Genomic DNA, 25051 nt, shown 5'->3' with positions numbered 1-25051 from the left:
ACCATTAACAGCTCAACATTGTTGCACAGTTCTATTGAAAGTCTTTTGCTTACCATAGCTAGAAAATAGTGGTAATGAAGTGGAAAATATCACCTACCTATAAAAATCAGAAGGTCTCAAAGGGGAAAGTGTGGGGGGGGGCGAGGGAGGGAATTACCATGGGATATTTTTTTTATAATCATGGAAAATGCTAATAAAAATTTAAAAAATCATAAGGTCTATACTTGGGAAGCTGGTGTGATAGTTTGAATGTAAAATATCCCTTATAGACTCATGTTTATGCTTAAACCCCAGCCGATGGAGCCTGTGGAAGGTGGATCCTTGCTGGAGGAGGAGTGTAACTGGGTCACCCCTTGAGGTTTATTAGTCCAGCCCACTGAGTGTTCATAAGATCACTCTCTCTATTTCCTCCTTGACAATGTGGAGATACAAAATTCAACTGCATATTCTTGTCATAATTCTCTTTCATGACAGAAACTTCTCCTTTACACTATAAACAGAAATAAACCACATTCTTCCATAAGCTGCTTCTAGTCAGGTCCCAGCAAGGAGAAAGTAACTGCTACAGGTAAGTTGAGTTTTAGCACAAACAAAAAGGGATTGAATATCTGTAAAGACTTACAGAATGACAAATAAATTTTCAATGAAGAAAGAGGAATTTGGATTGATGAGTAACTAAAACAAATTTAGGATATGGAAGGGTTGAAAATATTGCATGTGAATAACGTAATTATAAAGATTGACAAATAACTTGTAATCTCATATGATACTGATAAGAACAATTTAATGCAATTCTTCTGGAAAACTTTAAAGCAAAAAACATAGGCCTGCCCTTTGGCCCATGTTGGAATCTTAAAAGGACAACCTATGTAGGCATATAAAAAGGCACACAAAGGAGACAACAGGAGGCCAGACACACGAGTCACTGAACATATATATGCTGTATCATCCTGCAGTAAACTTGTTATTAAATGGCATAGAAGTAACTCTAGTTGTGGTAAAATTAAGAAAGTAAGATCCAGAAATGCTCGAGTCACAACAAAGAAATTTAAATATTAAGGGGCAATAAGCTATCACAACACACCTCCAAACTCTCAACTCCCACACAACAGGATCAGAAAACAAGATAGTGAAAATTCCAGAGAAAGAACTCAGAGTTGTACTTCTAAAAACCATTAATGACTATAAAGACTCTTCAAATAGGCAGGTAATTGGCCTTAAAACATTAAAAATCTTGACAGGACAATCTCCCACATGACTGAAACAATTGAATAAACTGGAGGGAAAAGCCAGAAACATGGAGAAGTAATTTAGCAAGGAAATTGAAATGCTGAAAAAGAATCAATCAGAAGTAGAAATGATAGCAAAGAACAATCAATCACATAAAAACTACATCCGAATGCCATTCTAATATACATGATCATGCAGAAGAAGGAATATCAGGGGTATAGTACAGAATTGAGACCATAATGTACACAGACTCATATAAAGTTAAAAAAAAAATGAGTAAAGAACCGGGCATGGTGGCACATACCTTTAATCCAGCACTCAGCAGGCAAAGGTAGGAGGATCGTGAATTCAAGTCCACCCTGAGACTACATAGTGAATCCCAGGAAAGCCTGGGCTAGAGTGAGACACTACCCTGAAAAACAAAACAAAACAAACAAACAAACAAAAAAACAAGTAAAGAACATGACCAATATTTCTGAGAACTCTGGGATAAGTTGAACAGACCAAACCTGAAAATACTTGGGGTAAGAGGAGGTGAGCTAAATACAAAATATATTTGATATACTGTTCAATGAAATTATAAGAGTTATAAGAGAAAATCCCCAAATATAGAAATAGAAGTTGAATCCAAACACAAGAGGCAGATAGAACTCCAAATACACTTGGCCAGGGAGAAGAACCTCTTCATTGGACATCAGAGTAACAATATTTAAATCTCAAATAAGGAAAAAATACCAAGCTATAAAGAATAAATGCCAACTCACTTATGAGGTTATCCTCAGACGTTTTTATCATCAACCTGAAAGCCCTAAAAAGATTGTAATAATATATTTTAAGTTCTGAAGGTAAATAATTTCCAAACAAAAGAGCTATTCCCATCAAAATTATCTTTTAAAATTGATGGAGAAAATAAGAACATTTTAAGACAAACACAAATTTAAGCAATTTATGAAAATTAATCCAGTCCTACAGAAAATTCTGAAGGGAACACTTCACAGTGAAGAAGAAAGCAGTGCCTCTGTGGGAACAGAAGAAAAGATACACTTCAAGAAAGAAACAGCTGACGAAGAAGAAACAAGAAAGAGTCAACACAAAAATCAGCCAACTTTCAGTGGAAAGGGAAAAGAAAGTCAGCAATCCAGCCAACATTACCTAACAAAATACTTGGGAACAGCAAACATTTCTCTATAATAATCCTAAATATAAATGGCCTCAACTCTCCAATAAGGAAACACAGATCAAGTGGGTGGATTAAAACAAAAAAGACATAACAGGGGTGGAGAGATGGCTTAGGGGTTAAGGTGCTTGCGTGCAAAGACAAAGGACCCACATTTAATTCTGCAGGACCTACATAAGCCAGATACACAAGGTGGTGCATGCATCTGGAGTTCGTTTGCAGTGGCTGGAGGCCCTGGTGTGCTCATTTTCTTCTCCTCTCTCCTTCTATCTCTGTCCCTCTCTTCCTCTCTCTCTCTAAAATACATAAAATAAAATAAATAAAAATTATTAAAAAGACAAAACTATTTTCTGCCTTTGAGAAACCCATACATCTAGCACAGATATTCATAAATTGAATTTCAAACACTGGAAATTGAATTACCAAGCAAATAGAAGCTACAAACAAGCAGGACTGGCAATTAATATATCACACAAAGTAGACTTTAAATCAAAACTAATCAGAAAATACAAAGGGGGATATTTTATCTTAATAAAAGAACATCCATTAAGTAGACATTACAATTGTAAATATTTATGCACCAATTGCTGGGGCTCCTAAAACTTTATAAAGCAAACAGTAAAAGGCATAACAATCTTTAAGTGCAGACCCAATAATAGTGTGAGACTTCAAAATCCCACTTAGATTGGTTGTCCAAACTAAAAATCAGCAAAGAAACTTAAAAGCTAAACCATGCCATGGATTAACTGGGCCTAACAGATATGTACAGAGCATTCTACGTAACATACAGGCAATACCCATTCTCTTCAGCATCTCATGAAACACATCACAGGCCACACAACAAACATTGATAAATACAAAAATATTGTATCCTGTTAGATAATAGAGGAATAAAAATAGAAATAGAGAGCTAGAGAGATAGATTAGCAGTTAAGGTACTTGTCTGCAAAGCCAAAGGACCAGGTTTGATTCCCCAGGAACCACATGAGTCAGATGCACAAGGTAGTGCATGCATCTGGCATTTGTTTTCTGTGGCTGAAGGCCTTGGTGCACCCATTCTTTCTCTATCTGCCTCTTCCTGTCACTCTCAAATAAATGATATAAATAAAAATAAAAAAATTAAATATTAACAAAGACTATACAAATTATTTCATAAAATTCTATAGATTCTGACTTGGTTTCTCAGTTCCAGCTATGGGTGCCTTTCCACTGAGTGGATCTCTTATACAACCAGACAGCCATTGGTTACCTACATATAGGGGTAACCTACATGAGATACCTACAGGAAGTATACAAATTCTTGGACACAGAGCAACACACTTTTGGGTGAACAATGGATTTTCAAGAAATCAATGAGTAGATTAAAAAAAAAAAAATCCCAGAAACAACTCCTAGCACCAGAAATCTGTTACAACCACATTAAACTGTTGATCAGAGAGACCTCTGAGGTCCCCAAAACAAGACAAGCTTCTGTCAAAGCTCTTGATTACCCACCTGAGGTAAAAGGTAAGACCCTATTGCTGAAGAAACCACATTTTGACAAACACAGAACATCAAGAGATCTGGCTGAATCTGGAAGGAAGCCAGTTCCCAAAAGATTATCCCTGACAATGCTGGAAAGTGCTACATGAACTGTTGGGGTAAAGTGACTGACTGCATTGTGAGCAAGCAGTGGACACTGCTATATGAAAGCATCCAGCCTGACAAGATGTACACACCTGTGCAATAGTGGTACACAGCCTAAGTGGATAATCAATGGCTTTCTGGCTAAAAGTTCCACTCAATGGAAAGGAACCCATAGCTAGAAATGGGAACCAAGTCAGAATCCTATGATGACCAAGATTATGGACTCCAATGAGAAGCTCCTACTAGTATTTGTCTAAAAGAGAGGTTACACCCATTAGAATTTCTCTAAATTATCAATGCATATCCCCTTAAATCTATGATGATCTCACTCTTCATTGGAGAATATGTTTTTCTTTCAGTGAAAACAATAAGAACCAAAGACAACTAAAATTTATCAACAAGACAAGATAGCTGACTTCCTTACAGAAGATGAACCACTCCTAGCACAGCAGCTAGGGCCCAGGTGAAACCATAAAATAATTGGTGAGGTAAGCAAAAGTGCTGCTTCCATGGAGTGCCTGACAACTAGTGCCTGGATGATGCAGACAGACATTGAGGATACTCAAAATGCACCAAAGCAGAAATCCAGAAGCTACTCAACACTCAATACTAAAGTTGGCTTAAAACACACCCAACACAGCTTAGGGAATGCTGCAGAAGATAGAGCAGAAAGATTGTAAGAGCCACAGAGTGAGGAGGAATATTCATAAGCGTTGCCTACTCCACATAATGACAGATAGCTGCTCTCACAACTCATAACTCACAATCCCAAGGAGGGAAATGTTGGTATATACACATGACCTTGTCCATACAAATATTCTATTTAATAAAAGGAATTCCCACAAACAAGTGAATATGATAATAAAACTTATCAGGTCTTCTGGGGTATACAGCCAAGGCTGTATACTTGTCTAAGAGGAAAGTTTGTAGCTAAAAGTACCATATCAAGAAACTAGATTTCCGGTTAAGATGACGGCATAAGTACCATGCCAAAGCAGCCTAGGGGGGAAAAGCCAAAAAAAAGCACCCAGCAAAATACACACTTATAGTAAATAGTGAGATGCATAGGAAACTGAAAAGGGCAGAAGAGAAGTAGGAGAGAGCCAGAGCATCCAGAGCCCACACAGGCTGGCAGAAGTGGCTTCAGTGGATCCATGTGCAAGATGGTGGTGTGGCTTGAGCCACAGGAAAAGCCAGGTGAGGGGATTTTCCAATCACACCAGAGCTCTTTGCAAATTCAAGAAATGTGAAGGGAGAATGGCAGTGAACAACAGAGGAACCGATCACAAGGTAGAAGAACATGTCAAACAACAAGCGAACTATGGGCTCCCTCCCCTCCCCCACCACCAGTGCCTGGCTCCCACAAACAGAGAGGCAGTCCAGGGACCCGGTCATACCTACATGAACCAAAAGCACACCAAAGAGGGACCCAAGCAGGAGGGCAGCTAACTGAGACCAAAATCATCCCAAACAGTAACTGGGATTATACTAGGTCAGTACTTGCCTAATAAACCTGGTATATAGGCCTGAACCAGAAGTGCTAATTGCACCTTCCATGTCAGGATAAATTACATGTTAAATCGGATGGATGGTCAAATCTGCCATTCTTAAATAAGCTATATTTTGGGCTTCGTACTCATTGCTTCTTGATTTATTGTGGCTTTGTTTACTCTTCTGTTATACATTAGGGAAGGGTCTCACCTGGTCACAAGCTTACTTGGAACCCTCTACAGACCAGAAATCTTAACCTCCTTGTTGTCAGGATTAAGGGAGTGGGTGGGGCACCACACACCCTAAGGGACAGACAGAGGATCTGGTTGTCATAATATCTACTCTTGGATAAATACTCTCTGCTGTTTTTCATTGAAAGTATACATTGTTTAGATAAATTGTAGAAATCATCTGAATGTGGTTCCACTCAGCCTATTTGAATACTCTCATAGCAGGCAGACCCAACTCCTAGGGTCACTTTTGTACATACCCTGAGAGTCTTGAGAGCCACACCTAGAACCTTAAGCTCCTACCCTGAAGATATATAACATCAGATTGATTGAAACATCTCATAATACCCAGCTAACTAGAAAATCCAATCAATAAATAATCAAGGATATAAAAATATATACATTATAACATAAGAAACACCAAAAATCAAGACAAAATAAATTCACCAAAAAGTATTAATGCATTAGAAATGACCTTCAGTGAGAACAAGTTAGAGGAAATGCCTGAGAAAGCTTTCAAAAGAATGAATAAATATGGTCAAAAAACTCAATGCAGAAATCAAAGGAAGCAAAGAAGACACAAGATGCTAATTTAATGAAATAAAGAGGTCAATACTAGACATAAATAAGGAAATAGAAATAATAAAGAAAAACCAGTTAGAATTACAAGCAATAGAGAACAAAGTTAATGAAATAAAAAACTCTATAGAAAATCTCACCAGTAGAATGGATGAAGGCGAAGACAGAATATCTAAACTAGAAGACCAGGTAGCAGATCTAATACAGTACAACAAAGAGAAAGAGAAACTAATAGAAAAGTGTGAGTGGGAATTTCAAGATATTCAGGACACTATGAAAAGATCAAAAATAAGAATTAAGGGCATAGTAGAAGGAGAAGACTTTCACTCAAAAGGCATAGTATGCATCTTTAACAAAATCATAGAAGAAAACTTCCCCCAGTTTGGGAAAGAGGTGCCAATGCAGATACAGGAATCTTTTAGAACACCAACCAGATAAAACATGGAAAGAAACTCTCCTCGCCATATAATAATCAAACTATGAAACACACAAACCAAAGAAAAAATATTGAAAGTCATCAGAGAGAAAAATCAAGTTACTTACAAAGGCAAGCCTATCAGGATTACAGCAGATTACTCAACACAAACTTTAAAAGTCAGAAGGGCTTGGAGTGATGTATTCCAAGTTCTGAAAGATAACAACTGTCAACCAAGGCTACTTTATCCTGAAAAGCTATCCATTAAAATAGATGGAGAAATAAGGACATTCCACAACAAAAGTAGGAATAAATAAATAAAATAATAAGTAAATAAAATAAATAAATGATAAGTAAATAAATAAGGGACTATTTGAATACAAAACCAGCTCTACAGAAAATACATGAAAGAATCCTCCATGCTGAAGAAAAGGAAAAGCACACATATAAGGAACGAGGAAAACAAACAATACTCAAATACTAGTTAACACAAGAGAGCAAAGGTAAAAACCAGAAGAACTACAAAAAATGCCAAAAATGAATACACACCTTTCAATAATATCTCTTAATATCAATGGCCTCAATGCCCCAACAAAAAGATATAGGTTTACAGACTGGGTTAAAAAGCAGGATTCTTCAATTTGTTGCCTCCAAGAAACCCACCTTTCTACCAAGGACTGACACTAACTTAGGCTGAAAGGTTGGAAAACAGTGTTTCAAGCGAATGGACCTAGAAAACAAGCAGGGGTTGCTATCTTAATATCTGAAAAAGTAGACTTCAGTCCAACATTACTTAAGAAAGATAAGGAAGGCCACTTTATATTGATTAAAGGCACCCTCCAACAGGAGGACATTAGAATCCTAAACATATATGCACCTAACATGGGGGCTCCCAACTTCATCAAACAAACGCTATTAGAACTAAGGTCACAGATAACAACAAACACAGTGATAGTGGGAGACTTCAACACCCCACTCTCATCAATTGACAAGTCATCCTGGGAAGAAACAAACAAAGAGGCATCTGGGCTAAATGAGGTCATAGAACAAATGGACCTAAGAGATATACACAGGACATTTCATCCAAATGCTGTAGAATACAAACTCTTTTCAGCAGCACATGTAACATTCTCTAAAACAGACCATAAATTAGGACACAAAGCAAATATTAACAACTATAGGAAAACTGAAATCATTCCTTGCATTCTATCTGATCACAATGGAATTAAACTACAAATCAATACCAAGAAAAGCTATATACCATACACAAAATCATGGAAATTAAACAACAGGTTACTAAATGATGAATGGGTCAATGAAGAAATTAAGAGGGAAATCAAAAAAATTGTAGAGTCAAACAATAATGAGAATACAATATATCAAAATCTCTGGGACACAATGAAGGCAGTCCTAAGAGGTAAATTTATAGCTTTAAATGCCTATATTAAAAAATTAGAAAGGTCACAAGTAAACAAACTAATGCTTCACCTTAAAGCCGTGGAAAAAGAAGAACAAGAAAAACCAAAATCAATAGACAGGAAAAACTAGTAATTTTAGGGCAGAAAATAATGAAATAGAAACCAAAAAAAAAAAAAAAAAATCCAAAGAATCAATGAAACAAAGAGTTGGTTCTTTGAAAGAATAAACAAGATTGACAAACCCTTAGCAAATCTGACCAAAAGAAAGAGAAAAGAGACAAAAATTAATAAAATTATAGATGAAAAAGGTAACATCACAACAGATGCCAGAGAATTCAAAAACTCTTAAGGACATACTATAAAAGCATACACTCCACAAAGTATGAAAATCTGAAAGAAATGGATGATTTCCTTGATTTATATGACCTACCTAAATTAAATCAAGATGAGATTAATCACTTAAATAGACCTTTAAGAAGCATGGAGATCCAAGCAGTTATCAAAAATCACCCAACTGAAAAAAGCCCAAGCCCAGATGGATTCACTGCTGAATTTACCACAGCTTCAGGGAAGAACTAACACCATTGCTTCTTAAGCTTCTCCATAAAATCAAAAAAGAAGGAATCCTACCAAACTCCTTTTATGAAGTCAACATCACCCTGATACCAAAACCAGGCAAAGATAGAACAAAAAAAGAAAATTACAGACCAATCTCCCTCATGAACATAGATGCAAAAATTCTCAACAAAATATTGGCAAACAACATATAAGAATAAATCAGAAAGATCGTTCACCCTGAACAAGTAGGGTTTATCCCAGAGATGCAGGGATGGTTCAATATACGCAAATCAATAAATGTAATCCATTATACGAATGGATTGAAGGACAAAAATCACACGATCATCTCTTTAGACTCAGAGAAAGCATTTGACAAAATCCAACATCCCTTCATGATAAAAGTCCCACAGAGAATGGGAATAGAAGGAACATATCTCAATATAATAAAGGCTATTTATGACAAGCCTACAGCCAACATATTACTAAATGGGGAAAACCTGGAAGCTTTTCCCCTAAAATCAGGAACAAGACAAGGGTGTCCACTGTCCCCACTTGTATTTAATATAGTACTGGAAGTCTTAGCCATAGCAATAAGGCAAGAGATGCACATAAAAGGGATAAAAATTGGAAAGGAAGAGATCAAGTTATCATTATTTGCAGATGACATGATTCTCTATATAAAGGACCCTAAAGATTCTACCAGCAGACTGTTAGAGCTGATAAACACCTACAGCCATGTAGCAGGATACAAAATAAATACACAGAAATCAGTAGCCTTTATATATGCTAACAACAAACACACAGAGGATGAAATCAGAGAAACACTCCCATTCACAATTGCATCAAAGAAAATAAAGTACCTTGGAATAAACCTAACCAAGGAAGTAAAGGATCTCTACAATGAAAATTTTAAAACACTCAAGTGAGAAATTGCAGAAGACACTAGAAAGTGGAGAAAATTCCCTTGTTCCAGGATTGGAAGAATCAATATTGTGAAAATGGCAATCTTACCAAAAGCAATCTATACATTTAATGCAATCCCCATCAAAATTCCAATGGCATTCTTCATGACAACAGAAAAAAATAATCCAACAATTCATTTGGAATCACAAAAATACCTCAAATATCTAAAATAATACTGAGCGACAAAAATAAGGCTGGTGGTATCACCATACCTGATTTATTTATTTATTTATTTATTTATTTATTTATTTATTTATTTGAGAGCGACAGACACAGAGAGAAACACAGATAGAGGGAGAGAGAGAGAATGGGCATGCCAGGGCTTCCAGCCTCTGCAAACGAACTCCAGACGCGTGTTCCCCCTTGTGCATCTGGCTAACGTGGGACCTGGGGAACTGAGCCTCAAACCGGGGTCCTTAGGCTTCACAGGCAAGTGCTTAACCGCCAAGCCATCTCTCCAGCCCACCATACCTGATTTTAACCTATACTACAGAGCCATAATAACAAAAGAAGCATGGTACTGGCACAAAAGCATACATGTAGATCAATGGAACAGAATAGAGGACCCAGCTTTAAGTCCAGGTAGCTATAGCCACCTGATATTCGATAAAAATGCCAAAAATGCTCATTGGAGAAAAGACAGCCTCTTCAGCAAATGGTGCTGGGAAAAATGGATATATAGCTGTAGAAGTATTAAAGTAGATTCTTCTCTCTCTCCATGTACAAGAATTAAGTCCAAATGGACTAAGGACCTTATCATCAGACCTGAAACTCTGAAACTGCTAGAGAAAAAAGTAGGGGAAACCCTTCAACATATTGGTCTTGGCAAAGACTTTCTGAATATAACCCCAATTGCTCAGGCAATAAAACCACAGATTAACCACTAGGACCTCATGACATTACAAAGATTTTGTACTGCAAAGGACACTGTGAATAAAGTAAAGAGGCAACCTACAGAATGGGAAAAAATCTTTGCCAGCTATATATCTGGTAGAGGATTAATATCTAGGATATACAAAGATTTCAAAAAATTAAATAATAAGAAATCAAACAAGCCAATTAAAAAATGGGCTATGGAGCTAATTAGAGAGTTCCCAAAAGAAGAAATACGGGCTCTGACCAGTTAGGAACTTCCTGCTGTGGGTATCACAGGTTAAAACATTTGATTCTACTCAGAAGTTTTACTGTTCATGCCTACAAACCCAGAGACTGGATTTCTCAGAAGATTTTTGCAGCTTGGGTCATAAACATGGTTTCTGTTAGAACCATGTACCTGAGGGAGATACAGAGGTTGGAAGTGAACACTCAGGAATAAAGGGTAAGACCCTATTGCTGAAGACTTCACATACCTGGGCTGCAAGGTCACTGAGAAATCCAGCTGAAAGTGAGCCGATAACCTCCTCTATGTAGACCAGCTGACAGAAAGCTGGAAGAAGCCATTCTTCATGCAGTTCAATGGGAGAGAGAAATCACTACTAAAGAGAGCCTTTTCTTTTCAGATGGTAGTGATGTTGGGATGACTCAGACAGCATCATGGTGCTGAGAAGAAGTGACAGGAGTGTTCAGCACTGCAATATTTCTATCATACCTTCCAAGGCTCAGGGTCCATTGTGGAAGAGGTGATGGAAAGAATGTAAGAGCCAAAGGAAGGGTAGGACTTCTTACAACATGTTCCTCCAGACACAAAATGGCCTGGATATCCATGACCTCACAGTGCCTGCTACTACCTACACAAGATCATCATAATAGGAGAAAAAGATCATGACATCAAAATAAAAGAGTGACTGATTGAGAGGGAGAGGGAATGTGATGGAGAGTGGAGTTTCAAAGGGGAAAGTGGGTGGAGGGAGGACATTACCATGGGATATTGTTTAAAATCATGGAAGTTGTTAATAAAAAATAAAAATAAAAAAGAAGAAATACTGATGGCGTATAAGCATCTAAAAAAAATGTTCTACATTCCTGGTCATCAGGGAAATGTAGATTAAAACTACACTGAGATTCCATCTCACTCCTGTCAGATTGGTTACCATCATGAAATCAAATGATCATAAATGCTGGCATGGATATGGGAAAAGAGGAACCCTTCTGCACTGCTGGTGGGAATGCAATCTGGTCCAGCCATTGTGGAAATCAGTGTGGAGGTTCCTAAAACGGCTAAAGATTGATCTACCATATGACCCAGCTATAGCACTCCTAGGCATGTATCCTAAGGACTCATCTCATTTCTTTAGAAGTACATGCTCAACCATGTTTATTGTTGCTCAATTCATAGTAGCTTGGAAATGGAACCAGACTACATGTCCCTCAACTGATGAGTGGATAATGAAGATATGGCACATTTATACAATGGAGTTCTACTCAGCAGTAAAGAAAAATGAAGTTATGAAATTTTCAGGAAAATGGATGGATCTGGAAAGGATTATACTAAGTGAGGTAACCCAGGCCCAGGAAACAAAGCACCACATGTTCTCTCTCATATGTGGGTCCTAGCTACAGATGATTGGGCTTCTGTGTGAGAAGGAAAAATCTCAAGCAGAGGCCAGTAAGCTAAAATATAGATACAAAGTGAAGAGAAAGGAAGGGAGGAGGGTACCTAATAGGTTGGTATTGTATACATGTTAGTAGAAGAATAGATTAATGGGGGTGAAAAGGCCCAAAGTGTGGTCAGGGGAGGAGACTGAATAAAGGAATGGTGGAAAGAGGGCTAATCAAAATCTAAGAGAATATAAATAAATCATATGGAATCCTCCTGTTTTTGGCAATGGACCACTCAGGAGCCATAGATCATTGCTAGAAAAATTCCAGTTCCATGGATGGGATACATTCCAGTGAGTTGTGGGCCAGGGAAGTCCATGATGCCCTCAAACATTATAGGCCATTGCCGAGACCCTTGGTTTTCCACCAGGAATAGATGTAAGACCCTATTGCTGAAGACTCCACACTTGGGCTGCAAGGCCACTGAGAAATCCTTCTGGATCTGAGCTGATAATCTCCTCCATGTAGACCAGCTGACAGAAGGCTGGAAGAAGCCATTCTACATGGAGTTTAATGGAAGAAAGGATATCACCAGTGAAGATACTCAACAGTGGACACTTCAAGACTTATAATTGCCCAACCAGGCCAAATGAGCCAATGGTGCAATAGTGGCATGTCTGTCATGGTGGAATTCTACTGCCCTCCAACTGGACTGGAGGCCTGCTCCATGGAAGGGAATACATCCCTAATACTGAAAACTGAAAACAGGGGTAGTCATGAGCCCTAGGGTTGTAACATCTGCTGATGTCTGGATAAGTATATACTATGCTTATCAAACTGTCCAGTAAGCACTTCTCTTAATATTAATACCCTTATAGTAATGCTACTCTCACTTTGGGTAGAGAATTTTCTCTTTTCAGATGGCAGTGACCTTGGGACGACTCAGAAGGTATCATGATGCTGGAAGAAGTGACTAGAGTACCAAGCAACATCTCAGTCCCACCTTCCAAGGCTCAGGGTCTAATGTGGAAGAGGTGGCAGAACGGATGTAAGAGCCAAAGGAAGAGTAGGACTCCTTATAACGTGATCCCTCCAGACATAAAATGGCCTGGATATCCATGACCTTATAGTGCCTGACACTACCTACAGAAGACCATCATAAGAGGAGGAAACGATGATGACATCAAAATAAAAGAGAGTATGATTGAGATGGGGAGGGGATATGATGGAGAATGGAATTTCAATGGGGAAAGGGGGGGTGCATTACCATGGGATATTTTTTATAATTATGGAAAATGTTAAAAAAAATGAGAAAAATAAAGTAAAATACTCGTCAAAAAAATTAGAAGGACATCAAATAAACAAAATAACAGTCTACTTCACCACCCCCAACAACAAAAAAATAAACAATATGCTAATCTAACAAAAGAAGGGAAAACTTCAAATTAGCAAAATTAGAAACAAAAATGGAATTGTTTGTTAAAAGAGACCCTGATGAAATCCAAAATATTATTAGAGAATAGTTTGAAATCTTATATTCCAAAAAGCTAGAAAATCTAGAAGAAACAGGCAAATTTCTAAACACATATAGCATCCCCAAATTCAAAATGGATAACATTAATACCAGAAAAAGACCTAGTATAAACAACATTTAAGATGGAATTAAGTGTTCCCACAAAGAAAAGTCCAATTCCTGATGGATTCACTGCACAATTCTATCAAAATTTTAAAGACAAGCTAATGCCAATTCTTCTCAATATGTTCATAATATAGAAAGGGAGAGAAAACTTGCAAATTCATTCTATGAAGTCAGCTGTGCTCTGATCCCTGAATCAGATAAAGAAACAACTAAAAATAGTTAATCTCATCTTGATTTAATTTAGATATGTTATATAAATCAGGGAAATCATCCATTTCTTTCAGATTTTCAAACTTAGTGGAGTATATATTCTTATAGTTTGTTCCTATAAATTTTTCATTTCTCTGGTATCTGTTTAATGGTAGCTTTTTCATCTCTAATTTTATTAATTTGTGTCTCTTTCTTTCTTTTGGTCAGATTTGAAAAGGTTTATCAATCTTGTTTACCCTTTCAAAGAAACAACTCTGTTTCATTTATTCTTTGGACATTTTTTTTTGATTTCTATTTCATTAATTTCCACCCTAATCTTCATTATTTCTTCCCATCTACTGAGTTTCAGTTTGCCTTGTTCTTTTTCCAAGGCTTTAAGGTGATGCATTAAGTTGTTTACTTGTGACCTTTCTAATTTCATAACAGAGACACTTAAAGCAATAAATTTCTCTCTTAGGACTGCCTTCATTATGTCCCAAAGGTTTTGGTGTGCTGTGTTCTCATTATCATTTGATATACTCCCTCCTCCCATTTTCCCCTTTGAAATTCCATTGTCCATCATATCCCCTCCCCATCTCAATCATACTCTCTTTTATTTTGATGTCATCATCATTTCCTCCTCTTATGATGTTCTTCTGTAGTTAGTGTCAGGCACTATAAGGTGTCCTAATATATGGTCTATTTTAGAGAATGTTCCATGTGCTGCTGAAAAGAGTGTGTATTCTAGAGCATTTGGATGAAATGTCCTGTATATATCTGTTAGGTCCATTTGTTCTATGACCTCATTTAATCCAGATGCCTCTCTGTTTATTTTTTTCTGGGATGACTTGTCAATTGATTAGAGTAGGGTGTTGAAGTCACCCACTACAACTGTGTTTGGTGGTATCTGTGACCTTAGCTCTAATAGCGTTTGTTTGATGAAGTTGGGAGCCCCCATGTGAGGTGCATATATGTTTAGGATTGTAATGTCCTCCTGTTGGTGTGTGCCTTCTTTAAAATTTTTTTGGTTTTGCGAGGTAGGGTCTCACTCTACAGGCTGACCTGGAATTCACTATGGAATCTCAGGATGACCTTGAACTCACTGCGATCCTCCTACTTCTGCCTCCCCAGTGCTGAGATTAAAGGAGTGCGCCACCACACCCAGCGAGTGTGCTTTTAATAAATATAAAGTGACCTTCCTTATCTTTTCTAACTAATGTTGGACTAAAGTCTACCTTGTCAGCTATTATGATAGCAACCCCTGCTTGTTTTCTAGGCCCATTTTCTTGAAACACCATTTTCCAACCTTTCATCCTGAGATACTGTCCATCCTTTGTAGAAAGGACAGTTTCTTGGAGGCAACAAATTAAAGGATCCTGCTGTTTAACCCAGTTTTTAAACCTATGCCCTTTGGTTGGGGCACTGAGGCCATTGATATTAAGAGATATTATTGAAAGGTGTGTATTTATTTTTGCCATTGTTTTGTAGTTCTTCTGGTTTTACCTTTGCTGTCTTGATTTAACTAGTATTTGAGTATGGTTTGTTTTGTCCAGGTTCCTTATGTGTGTGCTTTTCTTTCTCTTCAGTATGAAAGATTCTTTAAAGTATTTTCTGTAGAGCTGGTTTTGTCTTCAAATATTCCTTTAGCTTGCTTTTGTTGTAGAATATCCTTATTTCTCCATCTATTTGGATGGATAGCTTTGCAGGATAAAGTAACCTTGGCTGACAATTATTATCATTCAGAACTTGGAATACATCACTCCAGGCCCTTCTGGCTTTTAAAGTTTGTGTTGAGTAACCTGATGTGATCCTGAAGGGCTTGCCTTTGTATGTAACTCTATTTTTCTCTCTAACTGCTTTCAATATATTTTCTTCGGTTTGTATGTTTGAGTTTAATTATAATATGGTGAGGAGAGGCTCTTTCCAGGTTTTGTCTGACTGGTGTTCTAAAGGATTCTTATATCTGCATTGGCATCTCTTTCCCAATTTGGGGGACTTCTATGATTTTGTTGAAAATGCCTACTATGCCTTTGGAGTGAAATTCTTCCACTGAACTCTTATGTATGATCTTTTCATAGTGTCCCGAAAAATCTTGAAATTCCCATTCATACTTTCCTATTAGTTTGTCTTTCTCTTTGTTGGACTGTATTAGATCTTCTACCTGGTCTTCTAGCTTAGATATTCTGTCCTCTCCTTCATCCATTCTACTGGTGAGATTTTCTACAGAGATTTTTATTTCTTTAACTGAGTTCTTCATTGCTAGTAATTCTAACTGGTTTTTCTTTATTATTTCTATTTTCTTATTTATGACTTGTATTGACCTCTTTATTTCATTAAATTGGTTTCCTGTGTCTTCTTTGATACCTTTGATTTCCTCTTTGACCATATTTATAATCATTCTTTTGAAATCTTTCTCAGGCATTTCCTCTAACTTGTTCTCACTGGAGGTCATTTCTAATGCATTAACACTTTTTGGTGGATTTATATTGTCTTGATTTTTTGTGTTTCTTGTGTTATAATGTACATATTTTTGCATCCTGGATTAATTTAGTGCTTGGATTTTCTGGTTGGCTGCAGTATTATTAGATGTATCCATCAATCTGATGTTATATATCTTCAGGGTAGGAGCTTAGGTTTCTAGGTGTGGCTCTTGAGACTCTCAGAGTATTTAAAAAAATGACCCTTGATGTTGGATTTGTCTGCTATGAGGAGAGTATTCAAGTAGGCTTAGTGGAACAAAATTCAGGCAGATTCTAAAATTTAACTAAACAATGTACACATGCAATGAAAAACAACACCGAGTATTTATACAAGAGTAGGTATGATGACAACTAGATCCTCTAACAAAGTAACAGTCCCTTAGGATGTGTGTTTCCCAACAACCTTAACCCTGTCAAGTAGTAGGTTAAGATTTCTGGTCTGTTGAGGGTTACAAGTCAGTTTGTGACCAAGTGAGACCCTTTTCTAATGGACACCAGAAAAGGAAATAAAGGTACTATAAATCAGGAAGCAACAAATAACAAGCACAAAGTACAGCTTATTTAAGAATGGCAAATCTGACCATCCATCAGATTTAACATATAATTTATCCTGATATGGAAGGTGCAATTAGCACTTCTGATTCAAGCTTATATACCAGGCTTATTTGGTAGGTACTGACCTGGTGTAATCCCAGTTAACTTTTGGGATGATTTTGGACTCAGTTATTCTGCACTACTGCTTGGGTCCCTCTTTGATGTGCTGTGGGTTCAAGTAGGCTAGCTGGGTCACAGAATCACTGCTCTGGTCATTGTTGCTGGGTGCTATGGGCTCCCTTTCCCAGCTCTCTTGTGTTTGCTGGCACTTATGCTGGTGGTGGGGGAGAGGAGGATGTGGATGGTGGCTCTAGTTCTCTTGCTGGTCCTTGTGATATTCTACCTAGTGATTTGCTCCTCTGTTGGTCACTCCCTTCACCTTTCTTGAGTTTGCATGGTGCTCTGGTATGAGTGGAAAATCCCCTCACCTGTCTTTTCCTGTGGCTCAAGCTGAGTCTGGCGGCTGTGGTCCCATGGACCTGCTGCCAATGCTGCTGGAGCTGCGGACCTGGTTTTTCTGCTGCTGGAGGCGCTTCTGCCTGCCTATGTGGGATCTGAATGCTCTGGATTTCTCATAGTTCTCTGCTGTCATTGGTAATTTCTTATACACCTCACTTTTTAGTAGAGAAGTGTATTTTGCTTTTTTTTTTTTCTTTTGGGCTTCTTCTCCCCTAGGCTGCCTTGGCATGGTTCCTACTCTGCCATCTTAACTGGAATTCCTGATGTTCATTTTTGATATGTAAATTCTCAACACGATTCCTGCAAATCTAACCCAAGAACACATGAGAATATTATATATTATGAGTAAGTGGGATTCATGCTGAGAATGCAATATTGTTTTAATACATGTAAATCAATTACTATAATACATCACATAAATAAAGATGGAAATCATAATTACTATAATACATCACATAAATAAAGATGGAAATCATATGATCAACTCAATTACTGTATAAAAAGTGTTCAGCAAAGTCAAACACAGCTTCATAATGAAAGTCTTAGAGAAACTTGTAGTATTTTGCACAAACATCAAACTAATAAATGCCATTGATGAATTTATGTAAATCTCCAGCCAATATTATATTAAATGGAGAAAACCAACATTATTTTCTATAAAATCAGGAATGAGGCAGGAATGGGACAAGGCTGCTCACTATTCAATATCATGATTGAAGTCCTAGTTGAAAGAAAATGAAGTCCTATATGAAAGAAAATATAGAAAAGCAAAAACTCAAACTTCTGTGTTTGCATATGACATGATTCTATACTTAAAAATCCAATAAATTTTACTAACAAAACCCTCCAAGAGTTAATAAAAAAACCTATAGTAAATTTGAATAGTATAAAATAAATATAAATAAACCAGTAGCTTCATAATATCCAATAATTAGCTCACAGAGAAAGAAATCAAGACAAATTTTTCATCCACAATAGGCACTAAAAAATTAAATATCTAGGATTTAACATAATAAAAAAATGTAAAAGATCTCTATAATGGAATAGCTTAAGACACTGAAAAAGGAGATCAAAGAGAATATCACAGAATCAGAAGATTTTCCAGGTTTCTGTACTGGCAGGATGAACATTGTGAAAATGGACATCCTTCAAAAAATAATCTAGAGATTCAATGCAATTCTCATCAAATTTACTTGATGTTTTTCACATAACTTGAAAATTACTCCAGAAGATTTTATGGAACTTCAAAAGACCAAGAATAGCCAAAGATATCATAAGGAAAATGAATACAACAGGAGGTTTTACAATAACCTCAATCTCAAATTATACTATAGGGTAATAGTAATAAAGGTAGCATGCAGGCATATAAAGTAATGGACCAGAATAGGAGATCTGAAAATCAATTCACAAGAATTTGGCCACTTTATCTTTGACAAATGGGCCAAAAATATAACACGGAATAAAAGGCAGATTAATCAACAAATAGTACTGGCAAAAATGGATATCCACCTGCAGAAGAGTGAAGTTAGATCTATACCTCTTCCCTGTACAAATATCATCAGATGGATTAAACACCTCAATCTAAAATCAGAAACACAGAAAGAGCTACTACAGAAAAATATAGAGAACATACTTCAAGATATAGGTATAGGCAAAAACTTTATGAACCGCACTTCAGTACCACTGGAAAAAAACACCCAAGAATCAACAAATGGGACTACATGAAGTTAGAATTTCTCTGCACAGCAAAAGAAACAATCACCAAAGCTAATAGCCTGTAGATTGGGAGAAAACTTTTGCCACTTATACCTTAGACAAGGCACTTTGTACACTAGAGTTAACAAAGAACTGCAAAACTTAAATATCAAAAAACATTAATTTGCCAGGCACCATATGGGCTAATGAAATGAAAAAAAAGTTCACAAAAGAATAAAAAATGGTCAACAAATACTTAAGAAAATGTTCAATATCCATAGCCAACAGGGAAATGCAAATCAAAACAACACTGATTCACTATCTTAACCCAGTCAGAATGGCTATAGTAGAGAAAGATAAAATGTTGGCAAGGATGTAAGGAAAGAAAAACTCTCCTCCATTGGTGAGAGTGTAAACTAGTTATAGCCATTATTAAATCAGTATGGAGGCTTTCCCAAAAGTTAGAAATAGACGTCCTATACAAACCAGTCTTGTCACTCCTGAGCATACATCATAAGGGCTCCATGATCTACTACAGAGATGCTTTCTTTCTTTCTCTCTCTCTCTCTCTCACACACACACACATGCACACACACATGCACACACACACACACACACACACAAAACACATATATACATATATACAGAGAGGGGAGGAGCATAAAATTGATAAACCTATAAATATAGAAATGATAAAAAGCCATTAAAAAGAGATGAGATGAAAAAGAGGGTAGGATGGGCTTGACATATAAACAGAAGGAAGGAAAATATATGGGGAGGGAACTGGAAAGAAATGGTTGGGGTAAAAGAGTGGATTAGAACCAGCAAAACAAATTTTATTTGAAAATGCCTGCAGTAGTTTGATTCAGGTGTCCCCCATAAACTTAGGTTTTCTGAATGCTAGGTTCCCCAGCTGATGACAATTGGAGATTAAAGCTTCTTGGAGGTGGTGTATTGTTGGGAGAAGGCTTATGGGTGTTATAGCCACTTTCTCTTGGCAGTATTTGGCACACTCTCCTGTTGCTATTGTCTGCCTTATGTTGGCCAGGGGGTGATGTCCACCCTCTGCTCATACCATCATTTTCCCCTGCCATCATAGAGCTTCCTCTCAAGTCTATAAGCCAAAGTAAACCTTTTACCTACAAGCTGCTTTTGGTCTGGTGATTTCTGCCAGCAATGTGAACCTGATTGCAACAGTAAAGTTGGTACCAAGAGTGGCATTGCTGCTAGACAACTGACTGTGAATTTGGCCTTTTGGAGCTGATTTTCAAGAGGAATGTGGAAGGATTTGAAACCTTGGCCTAAAAGATGCCTTGCAGTCCTGTAAGTATACCTTGGTGGACTATTCTAGTCAGAGTTGTAACAGCTGAATGCAATAAGAACTATGGACTGTGAGGTTTGGCTTATAAGAGCGAGAAAGAGCTTTGCTTGAACTAGGCTAGAAGCAGTTCATGTGAGAGGTTGCTGTTATGCTCATGTCCTGAGAATTTGTGCAGGGTTGCTTTGCAAAGAAATGGACTGGTGTGAGCAGAAGGTTTGGTATAGAAATGAAATCTTTGTGCTGAAACTTCTGCTCATTCAGCTGCAATTATATGAGACTACAACCTTTGAGAATAGGCCAGCTGACCTGCACTGGGGCAATAGGAAAAAGGGGCCTGAGTGTTCAAGGAGTGTCCTGTTCTTCAAAGTCTGCCTTATTCCCCCCGGATTAACAATTGGTACTCTACCTGGTATTGTGGAGAATAAGAAATGTAGGAAATAGAAGGTCATTGAGTTTACAACATGGTCTTGAGTTTTGGAAATGGCCATGGGCAGTGTGAAGCAGGTTTGCTGGTTTGCCTGCATGGAAACCCGATGGAGCCGTGAGGATGAACCTTGGGTTTCAGTGGAGACCCATTGGAGATGCAGGGATCACAAGATGGCTGCTAATGAGAACTGCCATCCCCAGATGAAAGTTTTCCAGGACTGTGAGGAGCCTAGTTGGAGGGGTGGAATTGCAATTCCAGTGACTTGTTGCTGATTAGAATTATTGGACTTGGAAACTTCTCAGTAGCTAGGGTTGTTGGACTTGGAGCTACAGAGTTTGATGTTTACCCTGTTTAAATTGTGTATTGACTGAATATTTCTTTGCTATGTCTAGTGGCATACTTTGTAGTATGAGTGTTTATTCTGTGCCATTATGAGGTTTTTTGAGGGGAATTGTTTTGGATTATGGGGATGTTTGAACATCATTGGGATTGATAAAAATTATGGGGACTTGTAAAGTTGGATTGAATGTGCTGCATTTTACATCATGGATTGTTATCAGTTTGTGGGGTTCAGGGGTGGAATGTGGTAGTTTGACTCAGGTGTCTCCAATAAACAGGTGTTCTAAATGTTAGGTTCCCAGCTGATGGAGATTTGAAACTAATGCCACCTGGAGGCAGTCTATTGTTGGGGCTTATGAGTATAATAGCCAGTTTCCCCTTACCAGTGTTTGTCACACTCTTGTTGCTATTGTCTACCTGATGCTGGCCAGGGGGTGATGTGTTCACCCTCTGCTCATGCCATCATTTCCCCTTGCCATCATGGAGCTCCCCCAAGACTATAAGCCAAAATAAACATTCTTTCCCAAAGGCTGCTCTTGATTGGGTGGTTTCTGCCAGCAATGTGAACCTGACTGCAACACCATGTTTATTACTGTTCTATTTACAATAGCCAGGAAATGGAAATAGAAACAGCCTAGGTATCTATCAACATACGATGGCAAGATCAATGTGGAACATATACACAATGGGATTTTGTTTTGCTATAAAGAAAAATGAAATTATGATTATCTGCTGCAAATGGATGCAACTGGAAATCCTTATGTTAAGCAACACACAAGACTAAGAAAAACATGCTTTCCTTCATACACAGAACCTAAATATAAAATGTATATGTGTGTACTTATATTTGCATGTAAGATTGTGAAATGGAAAGGAGATAATGAGAGGAAAAAAGAGATCCTTAGGCAGGTGGAAAATACAGAGGGTAACAGAATACATGTAATAAGAAAGACGTTTGGACTCACTGGGGGAAGAAAGCAAACCAGCTGGGGTGGGTGGTGAATGTAGGGGAAAAAGTTAGAAAAAGAAACAAGTGAGAACAAAGTATATGAAACAGATGTATGATGATGGCCTGGTGAAACCCATTACTTGTATGCTACCTACCCTCTAACACTTGATAAACATAAAGAAAAGCATTAGATTTATAAAACAAAGAGACTTCCAGGCAAGGTCACAAATTAGAAGCCTTACCAGAGGAACCTGGTGGAAGAACACAATCAAGTTAATATAAATCAATAAGCTCTTTTCCTGCAAGAGTGAGATCTGTAAATTAACTTAAACCTCTTCAAGGAAGCAGATGACAGCCATCATGAATTGGCACTGATCTAAACAGTGCTGGCTAGTGAAGAGGAAAGTGCTGTGAAGTGCTTCTGCTCATACACACTGGCCTTGCAATATCAGGAGATACTATAACAGAGTACACGGAGTGGCTGAAGTCCAGTTGAACAACCAGGCAATATCTTACAGTATCCTTTCCCCTCCCCCAATTCTAGCTAAAAACAAGGGCTCTCACTCATACCTCCTCTATACAGCAGAGCCTAGCCAAGCTGAAAGTGCACCAAGGAGAGAATTGACCTCTCAACTCAGTACAGATGGGGTAGAAACTCATGCCAAGAGGTAACTGGTCTGAACTTCACTGGTGCAATACACATCCCAAATTTAGTTTTGTAGGTTTGAACTGAAAGTGTAAGCTGCAACTTCCCTACCAGTTCTGGCTACCATATGTAACATCTCAAGAATTCAAACCCACCTCACCAAGGAATAAATACTAAATTATGCAATATTTTCATTTTTAAAATTTATGATTTGCAGAGACATTTATCATACCAATAACTGGGGGCTAACTCCACAATGCACGACCCATTTACATCAACAAGGAGGGTCCAATGGGAGGGGGTAGATCACAGATGAGCCTAAACAATGGTACCAAACTGCCTGTATTTATTGAAAAGAAAACTAATAAATTAAATTAAAAAAAAATTAGGACTGGAGAGATGGCTTAGCAGTTAAGACACATGCCTGCACAATGTAAGGACCCTGGCTCGATTCTCCAGGTCCCACATAAGGCAGATGCACATGGTGGTGAATGTGTGTGGAGTTCATTTTCAGTGGCTAGAGGCCCTAGCATACCCATTCTCACTGTCTCTCTCCCTCTTTTTGTCACAAATAAATAAATAAAATCTTAAAAAATGTTATTGTACTTTTATTATACTTTTCTTTTTTATTGCTTGTTTGTATATTCATGGCCAACTTTTGTCCTGCTTAGTATTTATAATTTTTTATTTTCTATTTTTAATCTCCACTCTTTCATATATCTCATGATTTTGTTTTTGTTTGTATATTTTTCAGTTAGATCTCAGATTGTTTTGCATGTTTTGCCACCCAGTCTATGATTGAGCACTCTTTGCTACTCTTCCCACATACAACTCATACACTTTTTCTCTCATTCCAACCTTCTTTCTTCCACATTTCTTCCTTTATATCTTCCAGTTTCAATATTTGCAATCTACTGACCCTAACTATCCCAACATTCTGTTCCCAGATACTAATTCTACCTCTATCTGTTTCAAAGTTTTGATAACACAAATCACTAACCCCACCTATCCTATTTTCCTCTCACTTACCAGTTCTAATATTAGTAACTAAATCCTTATATCCTTGTTCACTTATCTTCTAACAATTGTTGAACTGAAATGTTGTGAATTGGCTAGTATTACATTTGCATGTTGGACAAATCCACTAGTTGTCTTCACTCCTGTAGTCAATATTTTATTCTGGGAGTAATATAGCAGCCACACTAAACATGTTGAGTACTCAAAATGAAGATATAACTTCTGAACTACACAATTCAGCTCTACCACAGTGTAGCTAGTTTATAAGAGGACTATCTTACAAATTGCATATGCTTCAACTAAAAGAATACAGCTAGTGAAAAAATAGCCACAAATATATAAATTCCAATGCAATAATATTCGAAAGATGAAAAGTCAACGCAACATGACTTCTCCAAAAATGAATTAATTCCAGAGTAATGGATGGTCTTCAGTGAGAGTGAATTAGCTGACTTCCCAGAGAACTAAAAGTAATGATCATAAATAAGTAGGTTTAAAGAAATCAAAGAAGGAGGGCGGGGCGGGAGGCGCGTGCGCCGGGCATGGACGGCCCGTGGTCCTTGTCGCTGGACCCCGAGCTGCAGCGCTTCCTGGACGCGGAGACGCAGAAGCAGCGCGCGCAGCGGCTCATCCACCAGATGACCGAGCTGTGCTGGGACAAGTGCGTGGACAGGCTGGGGCCCAGGCTGGACGGCAGGGCCGAAGCCTGCCTCGTGAACTGCGTGGAGAGCTTCCTCGACACCAGCCACTTCATCCTGAGCCGCCTGGAGCACCTGCAGCGGTCCAAGCCCGCCTTCTCGGAGAGCCTTTCCGACTGAGCCCTCGCCCCTTCCTTGGAAAAGCAAGGGACTACTGTGAAAGAGGTGGCAGAAAGAATGTACAAGCCAAAGGAAGCGTAAGACTCTCTACAACGTGCTCCCCCCAGATACAAAATGGCCTGGATATCCATGACCTCACAGCCTATGACACTATGTACACAAGACCGTCATAATAGGAGGAAAAGATGATGACATCAAAACAAAAGAGAGACTGATTGAGAGGGGCCGGGGATATGATGGAGAATGGAATTTCAAAAGAGAAAGTGGGTGGAGGGAGGGCATTACCAAGGGATATTGTTTATAACATGGAAGT

The 25051-nt window shown here is 37.9% G+C and overlaps 2 protein-coding genes across 2 annotated transcripts in view; one reads left to right on the top strand and one right to left on the bottom strand.

The window, feature by feature from the left end:
* Positions 1-25051, bottom strand: part of Spag17 (sperm associated antigen 17) — a 300395-nt gene that overhangs the window by 262294 nt on the left and 13050 nt on the right. The window lies entirely within an intron of this gene.
* LOC101608153 (mitochondrial import inner membrane translocase subunit Tim8 A-like) lies at positions 24463-24883 on the top strand. The gene has a single exon (XM_004667495.2). The coding sequence runs from the start codon at positions 24463-24465 to the stop codon at positions 24736-24738; it is 276 nt and encodes a 91-aa protein (XP_004667552.2). The 3' UTR covers positions 24739-24883.

This window comes from Jaculus jaculus, chromosome 19 (genome assembly GCF_020740685.1).
Source record: "Jaculus jaculus isolate mJacJac1 chromosome 19, mJacJac1.mat.Y.cur, whole genome shotgun sequence".
Taxonomy (NCBI): domain Eukaryota; kingdom Metazoa; phylum Chordata; class Mammalia; order Rodentia; family Dipodidae; genus Jaculus; species Jaculus jaculus.
The sequence above is the reverse complement of the archived record's forward strand: the minus strand, read 5'-3'. Positions and strand labels throughout refer to the sequence as shown.

Excerpts from the sequence above, each read along its gene's own strand:
- LOC101608153 (XM_004667495.2), top strand. The coding sequence starts at position 24,463 with ATGGACGGCCCGTGGTCCTTGTCGCTGGACCCCGAGCTGCAGCGCTTC.